Source organism: Rhinopithecus bieti, unplaced genomic scaffold (genome assembly GCF_001698545.2).
Source record: "Rhinopithecus bieti isolate Rb0 unplaced genomic scaffold, ASM169854v2 scaffold_54265, whole genome shotgun sequence".
NCBI classification, from domain to species: domain Eukaryota; kingdom Metazoa; phylum Chordata; class Mammalia; order Primates; family Cercopithecidae; genus Rhinopithecus; species Rhinopithecus bieti.
This window is the reverse complement of record NW_016821017.1, coordinates 260,994-288,205: the sequence shown is the minus strand read 5'-3', so window position 1 is coordinate 288,205 and position 27,212 is coordinate 260,994. Positions and strand designations below refer to the sequence as shown.

Below are 27,212 nucleotides of genomic sequence, written 5' to 3'. Positions count from 1 at the left end.
GGCCGGGCGACAGAGCGAGACTCCGTCTCAAAAAAAAGAAAAGAAAAGAAAAGGTTTGTTAGAGTGTAACCTTCAGTGCGAATCATTTCCTTAAGTCTTCTGTGACCTTGTCAGAGGTTCCTTCTCCTGCATTCTGGCCAATGTGTTCTGCCAAATGCCTTGTCTTCAACCAGAACTAATAACAGTACTAGTCAGGTTTTGTGGATGAACATGGATTTTGGATGAAGACAGGCTTGTATTTAATCCTAGCACTGCCATTACTAGCGTGACCATGGGCAAATTACTTTAACTTTGTTAATCTGTCTCTTCTTTTTTAATATAGAGATAATATGATACAGTATTGACCTCACAGGAATGTTAACATTATGAGTAAATGTAGGGGAAGAATCTAGCACAGTGCCTGATGCACGATCAATAGTCCATAAACGTAGTGCCCTTCTTCTTCACCCTTTGACTCCCTGTCCCCTTTTCTATGGTGTTAAATAAGTAAGATTTCCTTACTTTTCCTTGAAATTAGAAGAAAATCTATTTGCATCTACTTAGGTGCCACACTGACTCTTCCTAAATCCAGAGGTGCCCCTCAAACTGAAGGGATCCTTGGTTCAAGGCAACAAACACGAGTTGAAGAGGCACCTAAGCCCAAATTCTCAGGTCAGAGTTCTCCAAACACGGGATCCTTAAGCAGCTGCCTTTCATGCCCCTTGGTTCATGAAGATGTACAGAGGGGCCCTGTCACTGGGAGGAGAATTGCTTGAACCCAGGAGACGGAGGTTGCAGTGAGCTGAGATCGCGCCACTGCACTCCAGCCTGGGTGACAGAGCGAGACCTCAATCTCTGTCTTAAAAAAAAAAGGCCGGCGTGGTGGCTCAGGCCTGTAATCCCAGCACTTTGGGGCTGAGGTGGGCAGATCACGAGGTCAGGAGTTCGAGACCATCCTGACCAATATGGTGAAACCCCGTCTCTACTAAAAATATAAAAATTAGCTGGGTGTGGTGGTGTGCGCCTGTAATCCCAGCTACTCAGGAGGCTGAGGCAGGAGAACCGCTTGAACCTGGGAGGCGGAGGTTGCCGTGAGCTGAGATCGTGCTACTGCACTCTATCCTGAGTGACAGAGCAATACTCTACCTCAAAAAAAAAAAAAAAAAAAAAGGATGTTTGGTCATTAATGTGCTGTCTGCTTTCACGCTAAAGATGAATGAGATGAATCATGAGATATAAATCGCCTTGGTTAAATAAGCGTACATCCACTATTGTTGAAGATAGACAGGTGCACAAACAACATCAAGATGTTCTGAGGGTTGAAATAGGAGTATTCCTACATGCTACAATAGCCCAGAGGAAAATGCAATTAATTCTGTCTGTCTGTTTTGTGTTGGAGCAAAGAGTTTATTTTGCCGGTATACAGTCCTGATTCCTGGTTATTTGTATATGAAGCATTCGGGTTCACTTAAAGTGGAGGTCTAGAGGCCAGGCTTTTAAGTCAGGCAGGGTAGGGGTACAGGGAGCAGAGAAAGGAGTGCAATCGAACACTATGCAGAAATGCAGAGTATGATTAGAGTATAGAGAGCAGAGCAAAGAAAGATGAGGCAGAAAGACTAGCCAGGGTGGGATATAGACAGGCTTAACCACCTCCACCTCACAGAATTTGGACTAAAATTGGGGCATAAAATATTTTTGTTAAACAAAGGAGATTTTATTTTATTTTTATCATTATTTTGAAATAGGTTCTTGCTGTGTCACCCAGGGTGGAGTGCAGTGGCACAAGGTGCATCTGGGGCTCAAGCCATTCTCCTGCCTCAGCCTCCCTAGTAGCTGAGACTGATACAGGGAGTAGAAAGAAATTATTTAGGCAGATAGTGAGGGCAAATGAGTCCTCGGCAGAGCTTCCCTTCTAACAAAAAGCAGTCCAAGAAATTATTTTTCTCTTAACAAAAAACACCCTGAAAAATTTAGCTGCAAACATAGGTAAGCAAGCTGGAACATTACACAGGGGAATGCTGGCAGCTGTGCCAATAGAAAAGGGCTATCTGGGGGCCAGGCATATCCATCATGGAAGCTTTATCTTTCTTTTTGTTAGCACATGTATAGTAGGAAAGAAGTGGGCAACAGGGCACAGCTTAGGCTGAAAACCCGCCTGCATAATAAAAGAGTAGGGTGGGGGCTGCCAGAAAATTGTGCCCCATACAAATGGCACAACTGGTCCTAACCAGTATTTTGTGCCCTATGTAGATCAGACACCACTTCCCAACCAGCTCATCTATAAAACCTTCTGCATTTCACCTCAGATCGACAACCCATTTTTCTGGGACCCCTCTCTGTAGCAGAGAGCTATTCTCTTTCTTTTGCCTATTAAACTTCCAGTTCTTAACCTCACTCTTTGTGTGTCCACGTCCTTGATCTCTGTGGCTGTGAGGCAATGAACCTGGGGTTTTACCCCAGACAATGAGGCTACTTCAATACAGGTGCATGCCACCACAGTCAGCTAATTTTTAAATATTTTTTAGAGACAGAATGTGAACCTAAAATATTTGAGATAGGTCTCAATCAATTTAGAAAGTTTGGTTTGCCAAGCTTAAGCAGGTACCCATGACACAGCCACATCAGAAGGTCCTGATTACATGTACCCAAGGTGGTCAGGGTACAGCTTACTTTTATTCATTTTAGGGAGACATGAGACATCAATCAATATGTGTAATATGTACACTGATTCAGTCCCAAAAGATGGAACAATTCAAAGTGGGGAGTGGTGTGGGGAGGCTTTTAGGTCATAGGTAGATAAAATACAAAAGGCTGCATTCTTTTGAGTCCTTGATCAGCATTTCACTGAATACGCAATTTAGTCTGGCTCAGTGAATCTGCATTTTTACATAAACAATAGGGGAGGCCAGGCACAGTGGTTCACGCCTGAAATCCCAGCACTTTGGAGGCTGAGGCGAGCAGATCACCTGAGGTCAGGAGTTCGAGACCAGCCTGGCCAACATGGTGATACTTCATGTCTAGTAAAATATAAAAATAAGCTGGGCATAGTGGCGGGTACCTGTAATCCCAGCTACTCAGGAGGCTGAGGCATGAGAATCACTTGAACCCAGGGGGCGGAGGTTGCAGTGAGCTGAGATCACGCCATTGCACTCCAGTCTGGGCAACGAGAGCGAAACTCTCTCTCAAAAAAACAAAAACAAACAATACAAAACAAAACAAAAACAATAGAGCAGAGGAAGCAATCAGATATGCATTTGTCTCAGGTAAGCAGAGAGATGACTTTCTGTCCTGCATGTGTGAAGATCATCTATCAATTTACATTGCCAGGGTGAAATTCAATAGAACTGTTTTCGGGTAAAGATCTTGAGACTCACAAGGAATTTCCCTGTGGGCAAATTGTGAGGAGGATATGCAGCTTTTTAAAATCTTTGTAGCTATCTTACTGGGAAATAAATTGGAAGGCAGGTTTGCCTGACATAGTTCCCAGCTTGACTTTCCCCTCGCTTAGTGATTTTAGGGGCTGAGATTCATTTTCCTTTCACGGGGTGTCACTATGTTGCCCAGGCTGGTCTCAAACTCCTGGGCTGAAGTGATCCTCCCACTTTGGCCTCCCAAAGTGCTGGCATTAGAGGTGTGAACCATCGTGCCCAGCCTATTTCATTATTATTATTATTATTATTATTATTATCATTTTATTTTTATTTTTGAGACAGAATCTCGTTCTGGTGCCAGGCTGGAGTGCAGTGGCGCTATCTCGGTTCACTGCAACCTTTGCCTCCCAGGTTCAAGCGATTCTCCTGCCTCAGCCTCCCAAGTAGCTGGGACTACAGGCATGTACCACCATGCTCAGCTAATTTTTGTATTTTTAGTAGAGACAGGGTTTCACCATGTTGGCCAAGATGGTCTCGATCTCTTGACCTTGTGATCCACCAGCCTCGGCCTCCCGAAGTGCTGGGATTACAGGCGTGAGCCACCACGCCCAGCCGAGACAGAATCTCTGTCACCCACAATGGAGTGCAGTAATCCAATAATAGCTCACTACAGCCTCAACCTCCCAGGGTCAAGTGATCCTTCCATCTCAGCCTCCCGAATAGCTGGGACCACAGGTGTGCACCACAATGCCTGGCTAAGTTTTTTATTTTTTGTAGAGATGGGGTCTCACTGTGTTGCCCAGGCTGGTCTTGAACTCCTGGGCTCAAGCAATTCTCCCACCTCAGCCTCTCAAAGTACTGGAATTACAGGCATGAGCCACCCTACCTAGTCTAAATAAATGATATTTTAAGAGAGTGGGAGCATAGAAGCAGGTCCTTTTGTGAAGCATATTAAAAATATATAATAACGTTCACACATTGGTTTTATAACTGCCCAGTGGGCTCATTTTGCCTGCTGCCTAGATACAGCCCATTTATCAAGACACAGGAGAAGTACAATACAGAGAGCGTTTAATACACAGAGAGCTGGCTAAACGGAAGACTGGAAATTGTTTTTTTTTTTTTTTGAGACAGAGTCTTGCTGTGACGCCCAGGCTGAAGTGCAGTGGCTCACTGTGACCTCCCGCCTCCCGGGTTCAAGCAATTCTCCTGTCTCAGCCTCCTGAGTAGTTGGGATTACAGGTGCATGCCACAATGCCTAATTTTTTTTGTTTGTTTTTGTATTTTTAGTAGAGATGGGGTTTCACCATGTTGGCTAGGCTGGTATCGAACTCCTGACCTCGTGATCTATCCGCCTTGGGCTCCCAAAGTGCTGGGATTACAGGTGTGAGCCACTGCACCTGGCTGGAGTTTTATTATTACTCAAATCAGCCTCCCAGAAAGTTTGGGTCTTTCAAGGATAGTTTGGCCCATGCCCAGGAATGACCAAGGGCAGTTTGGAAGTTAAAAGCCAAGATGAAGTTGGTTAGATCAGATCATTAATAAAGTGATCTAACTAATCGTTAGATTGCTGTTGACAATGTTTGCAAAGGCAGTTTCAATTCATTCCTGAAAGTTCACATTTTGGGAAAAGAAAATTTCCAAAATTTTGCAGAGGGATGGAGGGTTAGGTTCCTTAAAAGATGGGCATGTGTATTTCCTTTCCCTCTTAAATCACTGTTGCTAGGTTCAAGTAACTCTAAGGTGTCTCCTTCCCACAGTGTGCTGGGGACAGGATCTGCAAATTACCACACCCAGTCTTATCACCAGTCATATGACCTGTAGGCCATTCTCTGACCTCTAAACTTTCCATATCCATTGTTTCACGGGCTCTCAGTATCACATTCTTTTTCTTAGTCTCTTATTCATTGTATGCCTGCCTCACTCCACGCCCCATAAAGACATAAATATTACTGATCTTTTTAGCCTGACCAACATGGGGAAACCCCATCTTTACTAAAAACACAAAAATTAGCCAGGCATAGTGGCACACGCCTGTAATCCCAGCTACTTGGTAGGCTGAGGCACGAGAATCACTTGAACCCAGAAGGCTGAGGTTGCAGTGAGCCAAGATTGTGCCATTGCATTCCAGGCCTGGGTGACACAGCGAAACTCCATCTCAGAAAAAAAAAAAGAAAAGAAAGAAGGAAGGAAAGAAAAGAAAGAAAGGAAGGAAGGAAGGAAGGAAGGAAGGAAGGAAGGAAGGAAGGAAGGAAGGAAGGGAGAGAAAGAAAGATAGAAATTACTGGTCTTTAAAAAAAATGTTGACATCATTTCAGACATACAGAAAGGTTACAGGAAAAGTTCAAAGAATACTTGCATACTCTTCTCCAGTTGTTAATATTTTACATTTGCCACTTGTTTTATGTTTTTTTTTTAAATTTTATGTATATACATTGTTATGGACTGAATTGTATGTTCTCCAAAATTCAGCGCTGACACTCTGACCTTGGAATGTGACTGTATTTGGAAATACGGCATTTAAAACAATGAGTAGGTTAAAATGGGGCTGTTAGGGTGGGCTCTAAATTAATCTTACTGGTTTCTTTATGAGAGGAGATTAAGACATTCAGAGAGGCCAGGCATGGTGGCTCATGCCTATAATCCCAGCACTTTGGGAGGCCAAGACGGGTGAATTCCTTGAGTCCAAGAGTTCAAGGCCAACCTGGGCAACATGGCGAAGCCGTCTCTACTAAAAATACAAAAAAGTAGGCTGATGTGGTGGCGCGTGACTACAGTACCAGCTACTGGGGAGGCTGAGGTGGGAGGATCAGCTGAGTACAGAAGGTTGAGGCTGCAGTGAGCTAAAGGCACACCATTGCACTCCAGCCTGGGAAACGAGAGTGAGACCATATAAGGCCGGGCGCGGTGGCTCAAGCCTGTAATCCCAGCACTTTGGGAGGCCGAGACGGGCGGATCATGAGGTCAGGAGATTGAGACCATCCTGGCTGACATGGTGAAACCCCATCTCTACTAAAAATACAAAAAACTAGCCGGGCGAGGTGGCGGGCGCCTGTAGTCCCAGCTACTCCGGAGGCTGAGGCAGGACAATGACGTAAACCCGGAAGGCGGAGCTTGCAGTGAGCTGAGATCCGGCCACTGCACTCCAGCCCGGGCGACAGAGCAAGACTCCGTCTCAAAAAAAGAAAAAAGAAAAAAAAAGAGAGTGAGACCATATATCAAAACAACAACAAAAAGTAAAATAATAAAAGATATTCAGAGAGAGATGTCAGGGTTGCATGTGCACACAGAAAAGGCCGTAACACAGCAAGCATGCAGACCCTCTGTAAGACAAAGACTGCACGCCTCGGCCGGGGGCGGTGGCTCAAGCCTGTAATCCCAGCACTTTGGGAGGCCGAGACGGGCGGATCACGAGGTCAGGAGATTGAGACCATCCTGGCTAACATGGTGGAACCCCGTCTCTACTAAAAAATACAAAAAACCAGCCGGGCAAGGTGGCGGGCGCCTGTAGTCCCAGCTACTCGGGAGGCTGAGGCAGGAGAATGGCGTAAACCCGGGAGGCGGAGCTTGCAGTGAGCTGAGATCCGGCCACTGCACTCCTGGGCGACAGAGCGAGACTCCGTCTCAAAAAAAAAAAAAAAAAAAAGACTGCCAGGCCAAAAAAAAAAAAAAAAAAAAAGACTGCAAGCCTCAAGAGAAACTAATCCTGCCAACACCTTGACCTTTGCTTCTAGCCTCCAGAACTGTTAGAAAATACATTTCTTTCTTTCTTTTTTTTTTTTTAGATCAAGTCTTACTGTTGCCCAGGTTAAAGTGAAGTGGTGCGTGCGATCTTGGCTCACTGCTACGTCCGCCTCCTGGATTCTAGTAATTCTCCTGCCTCAGTCTCTCAAGTTGCTGTGATTACATGCACCACCATGCCTGGCTAATTTTTGTATTTTTAGTAGAGACAGGGTTTCACCATGTTGGCCAGGCTGGTCTCGGAATCCTGATCTCAGGTGATCCGCCTGCCTCAGTCTCCCAAAGTGCTGGGATTACAGGTGTGAGCCAATGCACTCAGCCCATTTCTGTTGTTTAAACGACTCAGTCTGTGTTATTTTGTTATGGCAGCCCTAGCCAACTCATACATACAAGACATTATTTTTTTTCTGAACTATTCAAAAGTAAGTTGCAGACATGGTCATTTAGTTCTAGAAGCAAGTGCAATATATTCTCTTACATTACCTCATGCGATTAGCTAACACTGATACAATGCTATTAGCTAGTTGCAGACTTTATTCATATTTTTCCAATTGTCCTATAATGTCATCTATAGCAAAAGAGAAAAAAAAGAAGAAAGAAAGAGAAAAAAAGAAAGACAAAAAGTTTTGGGTCCAGAATCCAATCCAGAATCAAACAGCATTTAGCTGTCATGTCTAGGCTCCTTTAATGGAGAACGGTTTCTCATTCTTTGTCTTTCACGGCCTTGGAGCTGTCAAGAGTACAAGCAATTTATCTTGTAGAATATCTCTCACTTTGGGCTTGTCTGATATTTCCTTGTGAATAGATTAAGATCTCTTAGTGTGTTCCAAAGCTTTAGAACTGTTTGTTTGTTTTTTTTCCTGGACAGTTTTAACATTCTAGATCTGTGATCTTTCTCCTCAATGTGAAATTAGGAATCTGTAACTGTTTTTTTTTTTTTTTTTTTTTTTTTTTTTTTTTTTTGTGGCGGAGTCTTGCTCTGTCACCCAGGCTGGAGTGCAGTGGCCGGATCTCAGCTCACTGCAAGCTCCGCCTCCCGGGTTCACGCCATTCTCCTGCCTCAGCCTCCCGAGTAGCTGGGACTACAGGCGCCAGCCACCTCGCCCGGCTAGTTTTTTTTTATATTTTTTAGTAGAGACGGGGTTTCACCGTGTTAGCCAGGATGGTCTCTATCTCCTGACCTCGTGATCCGCCCGTCTCGGCCTCCCAAAGTGCTGGGATTACAGGCTTGAGCCACCGCGCCCGGCCCAACTGTTTTTAGGAGACTCATTGGTTTAGGAAAATCACTTTATTAAATTTACAGGCTTGTTAAGAGCTACGAAGTGATGTGTCTCCTCAATGGATCCTGTCAGAAGGCACATATGTGTGTTCCATTACTGGGTAGTGCTAACTTTTATCACGTGGTTGAGGCAGTTAACTGTCAGGTTTCTTCACTGTAAATTTACCATGTTCCTTTCCTTCCTGGAGGCTAGAAGTAAAGGTCAAGGTGTTGACAGGATTGGTTTCTCCTGTTCTTTTTCTTTTCTTTTTTTTTTTTTTGAGACAGAGTCTCTCTCTGTCCGAGGGGCTGAAGTGCAGTGGCGCAATCTCGGCTCACTGCAACCTCTGCCTCCGGGATTCAAGCAATTCTCGTGCCTCAGTCTCCCAGTAGCTGGGATTACAGCGTCCGCCACAACGCTCAGCTAATTTTTTGTGTTTTTAGTAGAGATGGGGGTTTCAACACGTTGTCCAGGCTGGTCTCGAACTCCTGACCTCAGGTGATCCGTGCGCCTTGGCCTCCTAAAGTGCTGGGGATTACAGGCGTGAGCCACCGCGCCCTGCCCTCCTTAAGTTTCTTTGCAGGAGAGATACTTTGAGACGATGCAAAAAGTTTGCGGGAAAGAATACAGGAAGCCCAGTTGAATCTGAATTCCAGATAAGCCATAAATAAAGTATAAATATGACCCCCCAAAGTGTTTATCTAAATTTCTAATTTGATTGGGCATCCTGTGTCTTTATTTGCTAGATCTGGCAACCCTATATGTAAATATCTTGCTCCTCATCCAACTTTCACCCAGTTGTTTTGTTATCTATTGCTGCTTCTGAATCAGTTTTTATTATGATTTTGCTAAATGGTGATTTTCTAACTCCATAATTCCTTTTACTTCTATTCATTGGTATTCTATCAGGTTGTCTTTTCATCCACCCTTTACAGAGCTTGGCACACAGTAGGCGCTCATATAATTGTTCAACGAATGAATGAATGAACTTTTCTTTTGTGTTGTCCGGGCTTCCGTGACACTAGCGGCGACAGGCAGGAGCTTGACTTCCTCAGCCATTCACGGCATGTTGCCGAGACTTAAAAGCCTTACAGGACCTCGCTCCAAGCTCTTGCTCCAATCAAAAACAGGGCTCTTTCGGACTTCGCTTACGTTTAATAAAGAAAATCGGTTGGCCCCTTCGGCTCCAGCTGGCTCAACAGACAGCCAGTGGCGTGTGGCGGGGACCAATGGGTAGCGGAGGGAGGCGGGGCCTGCCACGAGGCCGCAGTATAACCGCGTGGCCCGCGCGCGCGCTTCCTTCCCGGCGAGGTCACCGGCGCGGGCTATGGCTGCAACTTTCCTCATGTCCGCGTTGGCTGCCCGGCTACTGCAGCCCGCGCACAGCTGCTCCCTTCGCCCTCGCCCCTTCCACCTCGCGGCAGTTCGGTAAGAGGGTCAGGGAGCTCGGTCAGCGCGGAAAGCTGAGGGGAACGGAGGGCGAGGGGCACGCCGGGCCCCCGAGGGACACCGAGGGAAGTCCTTCCCGAACATCTCCGCCCCGGCAGTGGGGGCCGCCGAGGGGTGTGGCGAGGCGACGTGGCACCGAGTGCCGCCGCAGCCCTCGACTGGGGCGCTTGCTCGGCGCGAAGGGCTGGGACCCGAAGCCTGCCTTTCGGAGGGAGCTGCTCTTACGCCACTCGGGGCGTCGCCGGGGCCCTTGGACAGTAGGCGGGAGTGACGGGGGTGGCGTGCGGAGCGAAGGCGCCGGTTTACGCGGGGCCTTTAGGCAGCTGCCGGCCGCCCCTGGCTGAGAGTCGTCTGGGGGAGAGCAGGCAAGGGTTCCAAAACAGCAGCCCTCGGCGAGCTGTCCCTTGCAGTGACCCTAGCGGCGGAGGGCGCTGCTGCAGCTGATGAAATCGCGGAGCCGACTTGCTTTGGGTCCCCGCGCCGCCCTCCTCCCTCCGGCGGTGGGAGTGGCCCTCGCTGCCGCCGCTCCGCCCGGAACGTGAACGTACTCTGGACACCCTGGCTTTGGCTGCAGCCCACCCGAGCCGGTCAGTACCGGGCTGCGTACAGAAAGGTGGCAGACACCCAGGAGGTTCCCAGGGCCTTAGGGAAAGGGGGAATCGAGGGTGACAAGTACCCACGTTTCAGCGGTACTTGCAGAATTTCAGTTTTACAAGATGAAGAGTTCTGGAGATGGATGGTGCTGATGATTGCACAACATACGAACGTATTTAATACCACAGAACTGCACTTAAAAATGGTTAAGATGGGCCGGGCATGGTGACACGCGCCGAGGCTGAGGCACGAGAATCGCTTGAGCCCGGGAGTTCGAGGCTGCAGTGAGCCATGATTACGCCACTGCACTCCAATCTGGGCGACAAAGCGAGACCTTGTCTCAAAAAAAAAAAAGTTGGTAAGATTTAGGTTATGTGAATTTTACCACAGTAACAAATTGGGAAAAATATACCCGGGAGGAGGAAAGGAAAAGCTCTGTTTGCATTTTTGGATTTCCTTGGGAAGGTGATTTGGTCGGTCATTAGAGCGTTGGCATTGTTGGCATTGTTAGAGCCATGCACCTTATGACATCAGCCCCTTCTTTTTTTCATCTCACGTTCACTGTGTGCCAGACGCTATGCCAAGCTTTGCGAATTCAGAGATAAAAACTGTTTTTAATGGAGCTCATGTTCCTGACAAGAGGCGGAACACGTGTGTAATTTCCAGTCAGTGCAGAAATGCTGTTAGAAATATTTCAAAGGCGCTGCTTGTTGGAGCAATGAGTTCTTGAAGGAAGACGTGGGAGGGGACTTTCAGGGTTTTCCCTGGTCTGACTCTGACCTCCCCCATCTTTCGTTACCGTGTGTTCTCTCCCCCTCTCCCTCTTCCTGAGTGCCGGCCTCATGTGACTGTGGACCAGACCTTTCCTAGGCTTCCATGATCCAAAAGAGATTTATAAAGATGCTCTCACTCACTAAAGAACTGGGCCAGTTTGCCTACACTCTCCAATTACAAATGCTCTTTTCGCTACCTTTCAGAAAGAACAAGTAAGCTTCATCCACATCTCTGAAGGCAATCCATATTATCTGTACTGCACATTTGCTATTTACAGTTCCTACATACTGCCTTCTTACTGCTGCTTATTTTTAAAATGTGTCTTTTGAAAATATGAGTCTGCATTCCTTTTTTTTTTTTTCTTTGTTGGTTGGTATGAGAGTTTCAGGAACATAAACCTGTGGTTGGAGAAATTGTAGCCTAGGAGACAGTGGGGTTATGAAGTCAGTGGACTTTAGAGGCAGAATTTGCCTTTGAATCTTGTTTGTACTATCCTCAGTTTCATCTTCTGTATAACAGTGTTATTATAATAGTCCCAAGGTGACAGAGTAATATATGTTAAAGTCTAAGCAAAACACCTAGTGTTTAATAGATGTTTGTTCCATTCTCCCTTGTGTCTTCCTTCACTCATTACTTTTCCCATTAATAATTGATAACAACTCTTCCCTAAATCACTTTTTTTTTTTTTTTTTTTGGCTGACAGCTCTATAATATAATTTTTTTTTTTTTTTAATTATACTTTAAGTTCTAGGGTACATGTGCATAACGTGCAGGTTTGTTACATATGTATACTTATGCCATGTTGGTGTGCTGCACCCATCAACTCGTCAGCACCCATCAATTCATCATTTATATCATGTATAACTACCCAATGCAATCCCTCCCTCCTCCCTCCTCCCCACTCTTCATTCCCTAAATCACTTGATGATGAATTGTAAAATGCCCTGATACTGATTTCTCATGGAAAATTACAGTACTGTAAGCTGTTGAATTAAAAGGAAAGTGAAGATGCTACTCACTTGGATTTTAGTTTTGAATTTTATTTTATGTTTTGAGACGGAGTCTCACTTTGTTGCCCAGGCTGGAGTGCAATGGTGCAATCTTGGCTCACTGAACCTCTTGCCTCCGTCCTGGGTTCAAGCTGTTCTCCTATCTCAGCCTCCCAAACAGCTGGGACTATAGGCGCACACTATCATGCCCTGCTAATTTTTGTATTTTTAGTAGAGATGGGGTTTCACCATGATGGCCAGGCTGGTCTCGACCTCCTGACCTCAAGTGATCCACCCGCCTTGGCCTCCCGAAATGTTGGGATTACAGGCGTGAAACACTGTTTTGGATTTTATTTGAACAGTCCTCTTCTTCCTATTCTGTTGATTATGTATTTTAATGGGAATTTTTCTTTCTTATGTATTTTTTTTTTTTTGGCAGGGGAATCTCTCTTTTGGTCAGGTTGGAGTGCAGTGGTGCAATCATGGCTTACTGCAGCCTTGACCTCCTGGGCTCAAGTGATCCTCCCACCTCAGCTTCCTGAGTAACTGGGACCCCAGGAGCATACCACCATGCCTGGCTAATTTTTTTTTTTTTAACTTTTAGTAGAGATGGGGTCTCGCCATGTTGCCCATGCTAGGCTTGAACTTGGCCTCCCAAAATGCTGGGATTACAAGTCTTGTGCCACCATGACCAGCCCTGGGAATTTTTTCTAAACACATCTGTGAACGCATTTAATTCTGGGATAACTGCTAGCTAATATAGTTACAATTCTGGATTCCCCGTGGGACTTAGCTGACTTTCCATTTCCCTGTTTATTTTGGGATAGCAGTTAATCTGCCCCTTGGCAAAAGAGATGATGCTAAATTAGTTAATGACTCACTCCCAAGGCTGTATTTCACATTTTGCAGAGTTGTGGGAAGCAGAGGAGGGCTGACAGTTATACTATGAAAGATATTCATTGCAAGTGACTTTGTTTTTGATTCTTGTTACTCTTTGTTTTCATTCTTTCTTTTTTTTTTTTTTAAGCAAATTGGCATAACATCAAGAACCTGCTTTTGGAAGCAAAGTTGGGGACTTGGAACACTGGCTTTTCCCAGAACCCTGTGTCCTTAACTTTAGTATATGATATTATCTGAATGTGCTCATACCATTTTCTCTAAGTTTACTGCTTTCAAAAGAAATTTTTATGAGGTGCAAGCTAAGTCATTCTCACTGAGTATTTATATATACATATAGTATACATACTTACATATATCTCCTTATGAGTATGTGTAAGTATATTTTAAGGATATGTGTGTATGTGTGTGTATATGTACATATATACAAAACCAAGAGAAAAGAGTAAATTAGTTTTATTGAACATATATGCCTGGCACATTATATATGTTTGTTATTTCATTCAATATAAATGACTGTTCTAAGCCCTTTTAAAGTAGTCTTTCACTCTGTAGTGTTCCAGGATTAGGAATGTATTTTTGGCCTGCGGTGGGCATTCCAGGTACTAATATAAATCAGGAATGTTGCCAGGTATATTTGTATCAGCAAACCCCCCACTGTCTTTTTCTTTTCTTTTTTTTTTTTTGAGACAGAGTCTCTATCTGTTGCCCAGCCTGGAGTGCAGTGGCACGATCTCTGCTCACGGCAATCTCTGCTCACTGCAATCTCTCTCTCCCAGGTTCAATCGATTCTCCTGCCTCAGCCTCCCAAGTAGCTGGGACTACAGGTGTGCGCCACCATGCCTGGCTAATTTTTTGTGTTTTTAGTAGAGAGGGTTTCACCATGTGAGCCAGGATGGTCTCAATCTCCTGACCTTGTGATCTGCCCGCCTTGGCCTCCCAAAGTGTTGGGATTACAGATGTGAGCCACTGCACCCAGCCTGCAAAACCCTTTTATTTTTTATTTTTTATTATTTTTATTTTTTTTTGAGATGGAGTCTGGCTCTGTCGCCCAGGCTGGAGTGCTGTGGCCGGATCTCAGCTCACTGCAAGCTCCGCCTCCCGGGTTCACGCTATTCTCCTGCCTCAGCCTCCCGAGTAGCTGGGACTACAGGCGCCCGCCACCTCGCCCGGCTACTTTTTTTTATTTTTTTTATTTTTTAGTAGAGACGGGGTTTCACCGTGTTAGCCAGGATGGTCTCGATCTCCTGACCTCGTGATCCGCCCGTCTCGGCCTCCCAAAGTGCTGGGATTACAGGCTTCAGCCACCGCGCCCGGCGCAAAACCCTTTTAATGAAGTCCTCTTTGACTCTAATTCTGAAATGGAATTGTGAATATTAATATGTTTTCAATTTTTTCATATACCGTGGGTGTAATTAAATGCTATTATGTGTTGTGCCATGCTAGTATCATTATGTAAAATCTGGGTAAAAGTATTTGATTTGCTCTAAGATTATGATAGCGGCCGGGCGCGGTGGCTCAAGCCTGTAATCCCAGCACTTTGGGAGGCCGAGACGGGCGGATCACGAGGTCAGGAGATAGAGACCATCCTGGCTAACACGGTGAAACCCCGTCTCTACTAAAAAATACAAAAAACTAGCCGGGCGAGGTGGCGGGCGCCTGTAGTCCCAGCTACTCGGGAGGCTGAGGCAGGAGAATGGCGTAAACCCGGGAGGCGGAGTTTGCAGTGAGCTCAGATCTGGCCACTGCACTCCAGCCTGGGTGACAGCGAGACTCTTCTCAAAAAAAAAAAACGATTATGTAGCTTTCTTTTCGCGCAAGTATGATCAGCTTTTTTCTTTTTTGAGATGGAGTCCTTGCCTGTCATGACCCAGGCTGGAGTGCAGTGGTGGGATCTCGCTCAGCTCACCTGCGCACCGTATGCCTCCTGGGTTCCAGAGATACTCCTCCTACCCTCAGCTCCCCGAGTAACTGAGAAGTTCAAAATTGACAAGGCTTACTGCGACGCGATGCCTGGCACCCATTTTCTTTGTATTTTAGTAGCAAGTGGTTTCGCCACCGTTTCTAGGTCGTCTGGCCAGGCTGAGTCTTGAACTACCTGCCTTCAAGTGCTATGCCGTATACCTTCTCGGCCTCGCCAAAAGTGCTGGGAATTAGCAGGCATTGAGCCACCGTGCCCAGGCCAGATTATGAATAACTGAATACTTCACAAGACTGCAATACAGGATTAAGATAAGTGTTAAGATACTAACGATTATTGCAATGTATACTGCTAGATTGTTGAGATTTGGTTTAAAGTTGGTAATTTAATCATCAGATGCAACAAAAAGCACTTAATTGAAGGCCTAAAGATTGTGAATGCGTTAAAGATTCCCATTTAAAAATTAGCAGTCTGGCCTTGGGTTGCGATGTTGTGGCGTGCCTGTCAATTCTCAGAACTACTTCAGGAGGCAGAAGCTGGAGTAATGTGCATAATACCTGGGAGGCGCAGTGAGCTGAGATCATTGCCCACGCTGCACGTTCCAGCCTGGGGCAACAGAGCAAGAACTCTTGTGCTCCTAAAGTAGAAATAAATTTTCGCAGTTATCTTCTTGAGAATTAATTTATCTGACCCTATAGGTTATTCAGTACTTGATTGTTAAGGTTTTAGATATAAAGGAGATTTGCTCATTGGTCCTCCTCGCCGTTATGAGCAGTCTTCATGACACCAAGGACCAGAGATCTGAAGCGAAAGGCTTTCTTTTTTTTTTTTGAGACGGAGTCTGGCTCTGTCGCACCAGCCTGGAGTGCCAGTGGGCGGATCTCAGCTCACTGCAAGCTCCGCCTTCCCCGGTTTACGCTCATTCTCTGCCCTTCAGCCTTCCGGTGGCTGGGACTAGCAGCCGCCCGTCACTACGCCCAGTCTAGTTTTTTGTATTTTTTAGTAAAGAGACGCGGGGGGTTTGCACCATGTTAGCCGGATGGTCTCGGACTCTCCTGACCGCTCGTAATCCGCCGTCTCGGGCCTCCCAAAGTCTGGGATACAGGCTGTAGCCACCCGCGCCCGGCCGGGAAAGTGCTTTTTTAAATGAAATGGGATCATTTTACTTAAGGAAGAGATGCTCGTTTTGTTTTATTTTATTTTATTTTATTTTATTTTATTTTATTTTGAGATGGAGTCTTGCTGTGTTGCCCAGGCTAGAGTGCAGTAGGGCGATATCAGCTCACTGTAACCTCTGCCTCCTGGGTTCATGTGATTCTCCTGCCTTAGCCTCCTGAGTAGCTGGGATTATAGGCATGCGCCACCATGCCCGGCTAATTTTTGCATTTTTAGCAGAGAGGGGGTTTCGCCATGTTGACCAGGCTGGTCTCGAACTCCTGACCTCAAGCAATCCACCCGCCTCGGCCTCCTAAAGTGCTGGGATTACAGGCATGAGCCATCGCGCTGGGCCAGATGCTCATCTTTAAGTAATGGGCACTTTATTGTAAGGACGTGTGAAAATAGGAAAACTGGGACTGTTCCACATTTGGGCTTCATGGAACCCAGGAAGAGCTGCATAAGCAGTTCGCTTTGGGAAGAGACAGCCTTTCGCGCAGCTGAACATGGTTTTGGGAACTGGAGGTTCTTCTGGATCTGATTTTTCTTCTTGCTCTCCACCCCAGCAACAGTTTTCTGATTTCTTATCCTGTTGTCTCCCATTGGTGTGACTATTCTGTCTCTTCTTTCTGTCTTTGTTCTGTGGTTCTAGTTTGAACTGCCTCAGGGACGAGCTCTTACTGGTTCAGCTAACTCTCACTGCTCTGTTGAGCTAAGCTTTTGCACCAACTGGACCACTGGGCAGCCTAGAGATTGTTGGTTGCCCTTGGCGTCAGATACTCAGTCCTGGTTTGTCAGCTTTGGATGATGTGGTGGGGTCCCTGGGAAGAGCACATTGCCAACTGTGAGAAGGAGCTTCCTCCAGTCCCCTGCCCTGCCCTGCCCCTATTCTTACCAGGAAAGTCTTCCCCAGAAGGGACTGTGGGGAGTGGTAGTCATTTTGATGTTTGACCTGTCCAGTATATTGTTTGTTCGTTTGTTTTTGAGACAGAGTCTAGCTCTGTCACCCAGGCTGGAGTGCAGTGGCATAATCTCAGCTCACTGCAACCTCTGCCTGCCGGGTTCAAGTGATTCTCCTGCCTCAGCCTCCTGAGTAGCTGGGATTACAGGCGTCCACCACCACACCCAACTAATTTTTGTATTTTTAGTAGAGACGAGGTTTCACTGTGTTGGCCAGGCTGGTCTCAAACTCCTTACCTCGTGATCTGCCCTCCTCAGCCTCCCAAAGTGCTGGGATTACAAACGTGAGCCACCACGCCCGGCCTGATATTGTTTGTTTATTCAACTACAGAATATAATTTATCTATTTAAAAGCACCATAAAAATGAAGTCAATTGACTGGGAAATGATTTGAAATACATGCCTGGCTGCTAACAACAGGGGCAAAACACGAACTACAAATGGCATATAAGCAGATAAGAAGAACTATTTAACCTCATGGTGAGGGGTCACACAATTGCAAATTAAAACTGTAAAAAACTTAGTAATGATCAGGGCGCAGGGTGGTGTAGCAGTTAAGAGCCCAAACTGATGTGAGACTCAGCTTGACCAAGCACTGGCTGTCAGTCACTTAAACTCCGAGCTTCAAATTAATGATAATAATGATTTCTATCAACTTTATCCCCCTCCATATGTAGCTGGATATATTTATTTATTTAGCAGAGACAGGGGTTTTGCCATGTTGCCCAGCCTGGTCTCAAACTCCTGGGCTCAAGCCATCTTCCCGCCCTGGCCTCCCGAAGTGCTGGGATTACGGGCATAAGCCACTACACCTGGCAGAATTTTAGTTTTTATAAAAATTCAAGTTATTTTGTTTTGTGACTCTGTTGCCTTCTGCAGAAATGAAGCTATTGTCATTTCTGGAAGGAAACTGGCCCAGGAGATCAAGCAGGAAGTGCGGCAGGAGGTAGAAGAGTGGGTGGCCTCAGGCAACAAGCGGCCACACCTGAGCGTGATCCTGGTTGGCGAGAATCCTGCAAGTCACTCCTACGTCCTCAACAAAACCAGGGCAGCTGCAGATGTGGGTATGTGTCCTTTTGAGACCTCGAATGCTGTTCAGTTGAGGTTTATATGAGGCAAAGTCCATTGTCATTTATGATTTCTTTTTTCTGATTAGGAAACCCAAGCAGAGGAGGCTAATGTGATTGAACTGTATCCCAAAACTTTGTCATAGGAAATCAGACTGTATCTTTCGGGGTTTATAGACTAGGACAGGAGATACTGGTTGGTATTCTCTGTGGCTTCTGGAAAGAATATAAGGCATGTTCTGTTCTTAGTCTTTCCATTTGGTAGGTGACCCTGAATACATTTTACGTTTGCTTTCCTTGAGCAATAATGGGTCTCCAGCGGAGGTGTTCGAGTGTTTGCAGTTTAAAGCCTTAGAGGCTTAGGGGGCATGATTGAACAATATAGTATTAGGAGATCTCAGTGATGAGGTCAGGAACACAGTCATAGATTTGAAGGAAATGACTCTTGACTTCTGGGAAAGAGCTTTCAAGTTCTTTACCGATTGGTTCTAAAGCCAAACATGCAGTTTAGAAGCAGTTCGGGTCTGGATGATGGGGTTTGTGTTCTAGGCCTCATGGTACCACAGATTACTATGTGTCTGTGGACAAGAGGTGGGTGGGCAGACTCAGATATGCCTCTTCCTGCCCATCTGTGGGCCCGTGGTCTGAGCATGAGCAGCAGGTGGCCTTTCCTTCTGAAGGGCTGTGAAACCACTGGCATGGCTGGGAGGGGTTACTGGCCTGTGAGCCTGTGGTTTCCTCTATTCTTTACCATTGAGGATTGAGGCCTCCTGCTCTTTTAATTGAAAGCCTTTAGAAACCTCTAGAAAATGGCAAGCCATGGCTTTTTTTTTTTTTTTTTTTTGAGATGGTGTTTCGCTCTTGTTGCCCAGGCCAGAGGACAATGGCGCCATCTCGGCTCTCCACAACCTCTGCCTCCTGCCTCAGCCTCCCGAGTAGCTGGGATTACAGGCATGCGCCACCATTCCTGGCTAATTTTGTATTTTCAGTTGAGATGGGGTTTCTCCATGTTGGTCAGGCTGGTGTCAAACTCTCCGACCTCAGGTGATCCGCCCGCCTCAGCCTCCCAAAGTGCTGGGATTACAGGCGTGAGCTACTGCACCTGGCCAAGCCATGGCATTTTAAGACATTGGGAGGTAGTGTGGTGCAGAAAAAAAGAACATGGATTTTGGAACGAGAAAGACTGGCTGTATTATTAGCTTGCTTATTTATTTATTTATTTATTTAGACATGAGTCTCGCTCTGTTGAGCCGGCTGGAATGCAGTGGTGCGATCTCAGCTCACTGCAACTCCCACCTCCCAGGTTCAAGCGATTCTTCTGCCTCAGCCTACTGAGTAGCTGGGACTACAGGCACCCGCCACCATGCCCGGCAAATGTTTTGTATTTTTAGTAGAGACGGGTTTTCACTGTGTTAGCCAGGATGGTCTCCGTCTCCTGACCTCGTGATCTGCCGGTCTTGGCCCCCCAAAGTGCTGGGATTACAGGCATGAGCCACGCGCCTGGCCTAGCTCGCTTATTTTTAAATCTCTCTGAGCCTCAGTCTATCTGTAAAATAAGGTTAATGAGGATTGCATAGAATGAGGTATACAGGATGTGTTAAGCTAGTATTCTCTAGTGTATATATTTGTGAAGTTACTTTTTTAGGTTCCTTGAGCTACTTCAGCTTCTAGGGATGGGTGTGATGATACAAAACCTGTATGGTAGCCAAGTATGGTAGGCAACATAGCAGTGCTCATTAAATGCCTCAAAAATTTTTTTAACCTCAAAATTTCTTATAATAGGAATCAACAGTGAGACAATTGTGAAACCAGCTTCAATTTCAGAGGAAGAATTGTTGACTTTAATCAATAAACTGAATAATGATGATAATGTAGATGGCCTCCTTGTTCAGCTGCCTCTTCCAGGTGAGTTTTGGACTCTACCATTTAAATGATTGCTGCTGCTTCTGCTCCTCCCCTCCCCTCTCCCTCCCTCTCTTCTCCCTCCCTTTCTGCCTCTCCCTCCCTTTCCCCCTCCCTCTCCCTCTCCTTTCCTTGTCTCACTCTGTCACCCAGGCTGGAATGCAATGGTACAATCATAGCTTATTGCATGCTCAAGCTCCTGGGTTCAAGGGATCCTCCTGCCTCAGACTCCCACATAGCTAGGACTATAGATATGTGCCACCATGCCCAGCTACTTTTATATTTTCCTAAAATGGAAGTCTTTCTGTGTTGCCTGGGCTGGTCTTGGGCTCTGTGCTTCCCAAGTGCTGGAATTACAGGCATGAACTACCATGCCTTACCTAAAATGATTTCTGAGGAGTAAAAAGGCCTTGTTATTTTATACACCTGGCTCTTCATGTGGATTTGGCTTAAAGGCAAAGTAAACGCAAAAGAGTGAATATTTTATTAGAATGGGACAGACCAACTCAGAATACCCATTACCCCTTGATTTAGTATTGTGGTCTTGATACAAAGGACAGTGGAGGGAAGCAACTGATAGATGATACTGGCTTTGCTATTGGTGTTTGGCTTTGCTTATGCGAGTTCCTTCCATGCAGATGAAGTACATCTCGGAGGCAAGCTGTAGAAGAATGGATTTCCTTGACGAAGCAGATAAGCTGGAGTCAGGCAGTGCTGACTGTGCGGTGGTGATTTAAGGCAACTGCCGATTTCTTTTTCAGAGCATATTGATGAGAGAAGGATCTGCAATGCTGTTTCTCCAGACAAGGATGTTGATGGCTTTCATGTAATTAATGTAGGGCGAATGTGTTTGGACCAGTATTCCATGTTACCGGCTACCCCATGGGGTGTTTGGGAAATAATTAAGCGAACTGGTAGGTATATCCCAGAACTGTATGTCTGTTAATATTATAAAAGTAGTACCTGCAAATGGTAAAAACTCATAATACAGTCCCAAAGAGTGGAAACCCCACCCCATATCCTCTAGTCTTACTCCCCAGAGTTTACCTCTCTTAACAGTTTTTTTTTGAGACAGGGTCTTGCTCTGTGACCCAGGCTGGACTGCAGAGGCGCGATCTTGGCTCACTGCAGCCTCCGCCTCCCGGGTTCAAGCGATTCTTGTGCCTCAGCCTCCTGAGTAGCTGGGACTACAGGCACACGCCACCATGCCCAGCTAATTTTTTTATTTCTAGTAGAGACAGGTTTCACCACATTGGCCAAGCTGGTCTCGAACTAACTAACCTCAAGTGATCCGCCCCCTCGCCTCCCAAAGTACTAGGATTAGAGGCATGATCCATCGTGCCTGCCCTTAACAGTTGCCTATGACAGTTTTTGCTTTTAATCTGGAAGCCTTGGTGAGGGAAACTTTCTATTTTCATTTTTAATTTTTTCTTTAAGAGTCAAAGGTTTCACCATGCTGCCCAGGCTGGTCTCAAACTCCTGGCCTCAAGCAATTCTCCTACCTTAGCCTCCCTGGCCTCAAGCAATCCTCCCTCCTGCTGGGATTACAGGTGTGAGCCACCACCCCAGCCCTCAGTGAAGGAAATTTAAGATTTAATAGTGGTGACAGTGCACATTCCTGTAACATTTTGTAGCCTATAGTATGCTCTCTCCGGTTTTCTTTTAGCCCTTATGTGTAGCAAGTTACAGCTCCAGTTGACTGATGAGGCAGTAAGCTCAGTGACTTCTCTATCAAAATTGGCTTCATGTTCTAGGCCATCTGACTTTGTTTTGCTTTGGACTGGCACTACTTTTAATGTAAATACATATATTTTTATAGGTATTCCAACCTTAGGGAAGAATGTGGTTGTGGCTGGAAGGTCAAAAAATGTTGGAATGCCCATTGCAATGTTACTGCACACAGATGGGGCGCATGAACGTCCTGGAGGTAAGGAAATTGTTTTCAGGGAACACTGTCCTTTTTTCCCCATGTAAGAACTCTCAGAAGCCATCCTGTGCATGTTTGGAAGTATTAACTGTGTTATACTTTGTATTTGTTGAAATTTTGTTAACAGATAATTCAGGGAGTAACCTTTGTAGAGAAGCTGCACCCAGTGTCACTTGAGTTTCTTTATTATTCATTTATCATGTAACTAGCTTCAGAAATAAACTTAAGTTTTGAGTATAAGCATGATTGTAGGCAATTAGAAAATTTCAGCTATAGCTTTGATAGCTGGAGCTAAGGAGCAGTTCTTATTCAAAGATACTGTGTCATTTAGTGGAAAAAATCTTAAGCCGTTGCAAAGGATTGAATTGATATGACTGTAATGTGTCCTGTCAGGTTCTTTTAATTGGTTCTAAGGTAAAGCCTCGTCAATCTGTTATCACATAATTATTGTAATAATGACCTTACATGATTATATCAGAAATAATGGCAAAACTATACTTTCAGCAATCTTTCAACATACTTAAAACAACCTTGAGTAATTTTAGTGATATTTTGCTTAGAAAAGGTAAAATTCTTGAAAGGCTTTAAAAATACGATGAATAAATTTAATTATATGACTCAGAACAGTCGAGCTGGGACCAATGGTTTAAAGCTATATGAAATTAGGTATTAATTTTAAAAAAGTAAATGACAATTAGCTGTCCAGAAAATATGATACATGCCATTAAGTCAGTTTTTTTGTTTGTTTGTTTTGTTTTGTTTTTGGAGAGGGAGTCTTGCTCTCTTGCCCAGGCTGGAGTGCAGTGGCACAATCTTGGCTCACTGCAGCCTCCACCTCCCAGGTTCAAGAGATTCTTGTGCCTCAGCCTCCCAAGAAAGCTGTGATTACAGCCATGCGCCACCATGCCCAGCTAATTTTTGTATTGTTAGTAGAGATGGGGTTTCACTATGTTGGCCAGGTTGGCCTTGAACTCCTGACCTCATGATCTGCCCACCTTGGCCTCCCAAAGTGCTGGGATTACAGGCGTGAGCCACCGCACCATTGTTGAGTTTCTACAGTGACTTGACTAGTTGAGACCTAATGCAGTCCCAGCTTTGTGTCAGAAATCAAGACATCTATTGTTTTCTTTCTAGGTGATGCCACTGTTACAATATCTCATCGATATACTCCCAAAGAGCAGTTGAAGAAACATACAATTCTTGCAGATATTGTAATATCTGCTGCAGGTAAGAACACAAGGGGAATGGAGGGAAGGGCTTCACCCCAGAAGAGGAGGTTGTACCCCTCATCTTAGAATTCGCCTGCCTAGCTACTATTCATCCTTCCCCTCAAGATGATTCTTTGAGCTGCCTACAAAGATGAGGATAGAGTTGTGATTGGAATACTGGTTTCTGGCATTCCATTATAGTCTGGATGGGTGAAAGTTATTCCTAAAGCTTCAAAATATTTATATTAATATTTACTGTATAAAGTTTAAACAGTTCCTTTTGTTTCCTGTCAAGAACCAAAATAAATAAATAATAAAAGTAAATGGTTCCTTAGTTAATATTTTTTAACAGGTTTTAATAAAACATGTTAATTAGTTCTTCTAGGTCTCTTGAAATTGAAATTAGACAACAATCTGACAGGTAGATTGTTTTCAGTACTAAGCTGATTTTTCCTTTCTCCATTTCCAGGTATTCCAAATCTGATCACAGCAGATATGATCAAGGAAGGAGCAGCAGTCATTGATGTGGGAATAAATAGAGTTCATGATCCTGTAACTGCCAAACCTAAGTTGGTTGGAGATGTGGATTTTGAAGGTAAATGGTAAAATTTTATTTTTAAAAATGAAATCAAGAAGTACTACCTTTCATGGACATTTAGGATAGATTATTTACTTTTTTTTTTTCGAGACGGGAGTCTCACTCTGTTGCCCAGGCTGGAGTGCAGTGGCGCGATCTTGGCTCACTGCAGCCCCTGCCTCCCAGGTTCAGGCGATTCTTCTGCCTCAGCCTCCTAAGTAGCTGGGACTTCCAAAGTGTTGGGATTATAGGTGTGAGTCACTGCACCCAGTCCGTATGCTTTTCCCTCCCTCCCTTCTTTCCTTCCCTCCCTCCCTCCATCCATCTTCCTCTTTCTTTCTTTCTCTTTCCTCCTCCCTCCCTCCCTTCTTTCTCTCTTTCTTTCCTTTTCCTTTTTTTCTCTTTCTTTTCCTTTCCTTTCCTTTCCTTTCCTTTCCTTTCCTTTCCTTTCCTTTCCTTTCCTTTGCTTTCCTTTCCTTTCTTTCCTTTCTTTATTTTTTCTTCTTTCTGTCTCTCTTTCTCTTTCTTCTTTTTTTTAAAACAGTCTCATTCTGTCACCCAGGCTGGAGTGCAGTGGCACCATCTCAGCTCAGTGCAACCTCCACCTCACAGCTTCAAGCAGTTCTTGTGCTTTCAAGCCTCCCCAGTAGCCAGGATTACAAGCATGTGCCACCACGCCCACCTAATTTTTTGTATTTTTGGTAGAGACGGGGTTTCACCATGTTGGCCACGCTGGTCTGATCACTCCTCAACTGATCCTCCCACCTTGGCCTTCCAAAGTGCTGGGATTACAGGTGTGAGCCACTGCACCTGGCCTTAGTATGCTTTTCATAAGAATTAGAGAAACCTTTTTAAAATTACAGCCATTCTAGAATTATTTTAGTTGTTTCATCGTAGTGATGGAGACCAGTTATAAACTTTTCAGGGAATTGTTTTTTTCCTTAGAACTTACTTCATAATTCAAGCAATTTCTTGACTTTTAACAAGTTTGAAAATTTGATGAAGTGATTTTGTAAATCATGGAGTTTCCCAAAAGTGTTAAGAGAGTTCTCATTTTCACACTGAGAGATCACAGGCCTAGAAAGTTAAAATGGTCCAGGAAAAAACCATACCCCTGAAATACTAGATTATACTAGTAGATGTCTCTTTTCAGTTATTTTTTTTTTTTTAAGAGGCAGTCTCACTCTGTTGTCCAGGCTGTAGTACAGTGGTGTGATTTCTGCTCACTGCAACCTCCACCTCCCAGGTTCAAGTGATTCTCCTGCCTTAGCCACCCGAGCAGCTAGGATTACAGGCATGTGCCACCATGCCGGCTAATTTTTTGTATTTTCAGTAGAGATGAGTTTGGCTCTGTTGACCAAGTTGGTCTTGAACTCCTGGCCTTAAGTGATCTGCCTGCCTCAGCCTCTCAAAGTGCTAGGATTACAGGTGTGAGCCGCTGCACCTGGCCTCTCCTTTCATTTCTTAAGATAGAATGTTTATCTGAATTATGCTGATAATCCTTTTTTTTCTTTCCTTTTTTGAGACAGGGTCCCTCTCTGTTGCCCAGGCTGGAGTACAGTGGCATGATCTTAGCTCACTGCAGCTTCTGCCTCCTGGGCTTAAGCAGTTCTCTTGCCTCAGCCTCCTGAGTAGCTGGTACTATAGGCACATGTCACCTCGCTTGGCTAATTTTTGTATTTTTTGTAGAGATGGGGTTTCACCATGTTGCCCAGGCTGGTTTCAAACTCCTGGCCTCAAACAATCTCCCCCACCTCACACTCTGCCTCAGTCCCCCAAAGTGCTGGGATTACAGGCATGAACCACTGCACCCGGCCTATGCTGATAATCCTATTCCTAGCTTTCTGTTTTTATTAAAGCAGTCAAACCCATGCATAGGTATGTAAGGATTTTCTTTTTAACATTAGGTTTTTTTTTTTTTTTTTTTTTTTTTTTTTTTTTTTTTTTTTTTTTACTTCTCACTTTTAAAAAATTACTGTGCTTTCTGCTTTGGACAAATTATACTTAAATTAATAAAATGCTGTAGGCAGCTATTGAGGTAATGCTTATTATTATTATACTTACAACTCCCACACAGTTAACCTACTAGATGTTTCTTTAATAGATTTCTTTATAGGTTACTTACATGTATAAATATTCCTTTAACAATTCTGTGTGTGCATGTTTTTTTACTAGTGTGTTCACAAAACCTTGAATGATGTAGATGTGATTTTTGAGTTTTATGCGTATGTATGTCACTTTTTCCTTGCATGCTTGTTTCATAATATATTAAAGTACACACGTCCTTTGCCATAACTAAAGCAGCCTGCCTGTCTTGTTTCTGTGTAGGAGTCAGACAAAAAGCCGGGTATATCACTCCAGTTCCTGGAGGTGTTGGCCCCATGACAGTGGCAATGCTAATGAAGAATACCATTATTGCTGCAAAAAAGGTGCTGAGGCTTGAAGAGCGAGAAGTGCTGAAGTCTAAAGAGCTTGGAGTAGCCACTAATTAACTATTGTGTCTTCTATGTCACAAACAGCACTCCAGGCCAGCTGAAGAAGCAAAGCAGGCCAATAGAAATGCAATATTTTTAATGTATTCTACTGAAATGGTTTAAAATGATGCCTTGTATTTATTGAAAGCTTAAATGGGTGGGTGTTTCTGCACATACCTCTGCAGTACCTCACCAGGGAGCATTCCAGTATCATGCAGGGTCCTGTGATCTAGCCAGGAGCAGCCATTAACCTAGTGATTAACGTGGGAGACATTACCATATGGAGAATGGATGCTCACTTTGTCAAACTCGGTTACACATTTGCCTTTTCTAGGATTGCATTTCCCAAGTGCTATTCTAATAACAGTTGAATACTCATTTTAGGTACCAAACCTTTTGAGTTCAACTGACCAAACCAAAGGAAAAGTGTTGCTAGAGAAAATTAGGGAAAAGGTGAAAAAGAAAAAATAGTAGTAATTGAGCAGAAAAAAAATTACTCTAATTTATATGTGTATTGATTGGTAACCAGATTTATCTAAGTAGAACTGAATTGGCTAGGAAAAAAGAAAAACTACATGTTAATCGTTTTCCTAGGCTGTCTTTTTGAGGCTTAGTCATTGGGAAAATGTTTAGGACTGTTGCCCAGGCTGGAGTGTAGTGGCATGATCTCGGGTCACTGCAACCTCTGCCTTTTGGGTTCAAACAATTCTTGTGCCTCAGCCTCCTGAGTAGCTGGGATTACAGGTGCATGCCACCATGCCCTGCTAATTTTTGTGTTTTTAATAGAGACGGGGTTTCATCACGTTGACCAGGCTGATCTCAAACTCCTGACCTCAAGTGATCCACCTGCCTTGGCCTCCCAAAATGCTAGGATTACAGGCATGAGCCACCGCACCGGGCCTGTCCTACAGTCTTATATCCCAACAGATTGTGCCAAGCTAGGAGCTTAATCTGTTAAATACTTGAGG

At 44.7% G+C, this 27,212-nt stretch overlaps 1 protein-coding gene and 1 pseudogene across 4 annotated transcripts in view; both read left to right on the top strand.

Annotated features, from left to right (window-relative positions):
• The window catches only part of LOC108520671 (keratin, type I cytoskeletal 18 pseudogene), a 2,709-nt pseudogene extending 2,484 nt beyond the window's left edge, over nucleotides 1-225 (top strand). The window contains exon 2 of the transcript XR_001882969.1: nucleotides 174-225. The product of XR_001882969.1 is annotated as a keratin, type I cytoskeletal 18 pseudogene (transcript). The remainder of the gene's footprint in view (nucleotides 1-173) is intronic.
• Nucleotides 226-9,603: 9,378 nt separating this feature from the next.
• MTHFD2 (methylenetetrahydrofolate dehydrogenase (NADP+ dependent) 2, methenyltetrahydrofolate cyclohydrolase) lies at nucleotides 9,604-26,678 on the top strand. 3 transcript variants are annotated; one of them, XM_017860130.1, is made up of 8 exons: nucleotides 9,604-9,778; nucleotides 17,969-18,153; nucleotides 19,939-20,061; nucleotides 20,820-20,972; nucleotides 21,878-21,985; nucleotides 23,120-23,212; nucleotides 23,663-23,788; nucleotides 26,099-26,678. In XM_017860130.1, exons 1-8 carry the CDS (start codon nucleotides 9,678-9,680, stop codon nucleotides 26,260-26,262), a joined length of 1,053 nt encoding a protein of 350 aa, XP_017715619.1. In that variant the 5' UTR covers nucleotides 9,604-9,677; the 3' UTR covers nucleotides 26,263-26,678. The 3 variants fall into 3 exon arrangements, with proteins under 3 accessions (XP_017715619.1, XP_017715620.1, XP_017715618.1); XM_017860131.1 differs by lacking the exon at nucleotides 9,604-9,778 and adding an exon at nucleotides 10,967-11,044; XM_017860129.1 differs by lacking the exon at nucleotides 9,604-9,778 and adding an exon at nucleotides 11,279-11,379.
• The last annotated feature ends 534 nt before the right edge of the window (nucleotides 26,679-27,212 follow it).

What these genes read in the sequence shown, in the direction of transcription:
- MTHFD2 (XM_017860130.1), top strand. Translation starts at nt 9,678, where the DNA reads ATGGCTGCAACTTTCCTCATGTCCGCGTTGGCTGCCCGGCTACTGCAG. An exon ending in CAGGGCAGCTGCAGATGTGG is followed by an intron (nt 18,154 to 19,938) that starts GTATGTGTCCTT and finishes TTCTTATAATAG; the next exon opens with GAATCAACAGTGAGACAATT. An exon ending in TGGAGATGTGGATTTTGAAG is followed by an intron (nt 23,789 to 26,098) that starts GTAAATGGTAAA and finishes GTTTCTGTGTAG; the next exon opens with GAGTCAGACAAAAAGCCGGG.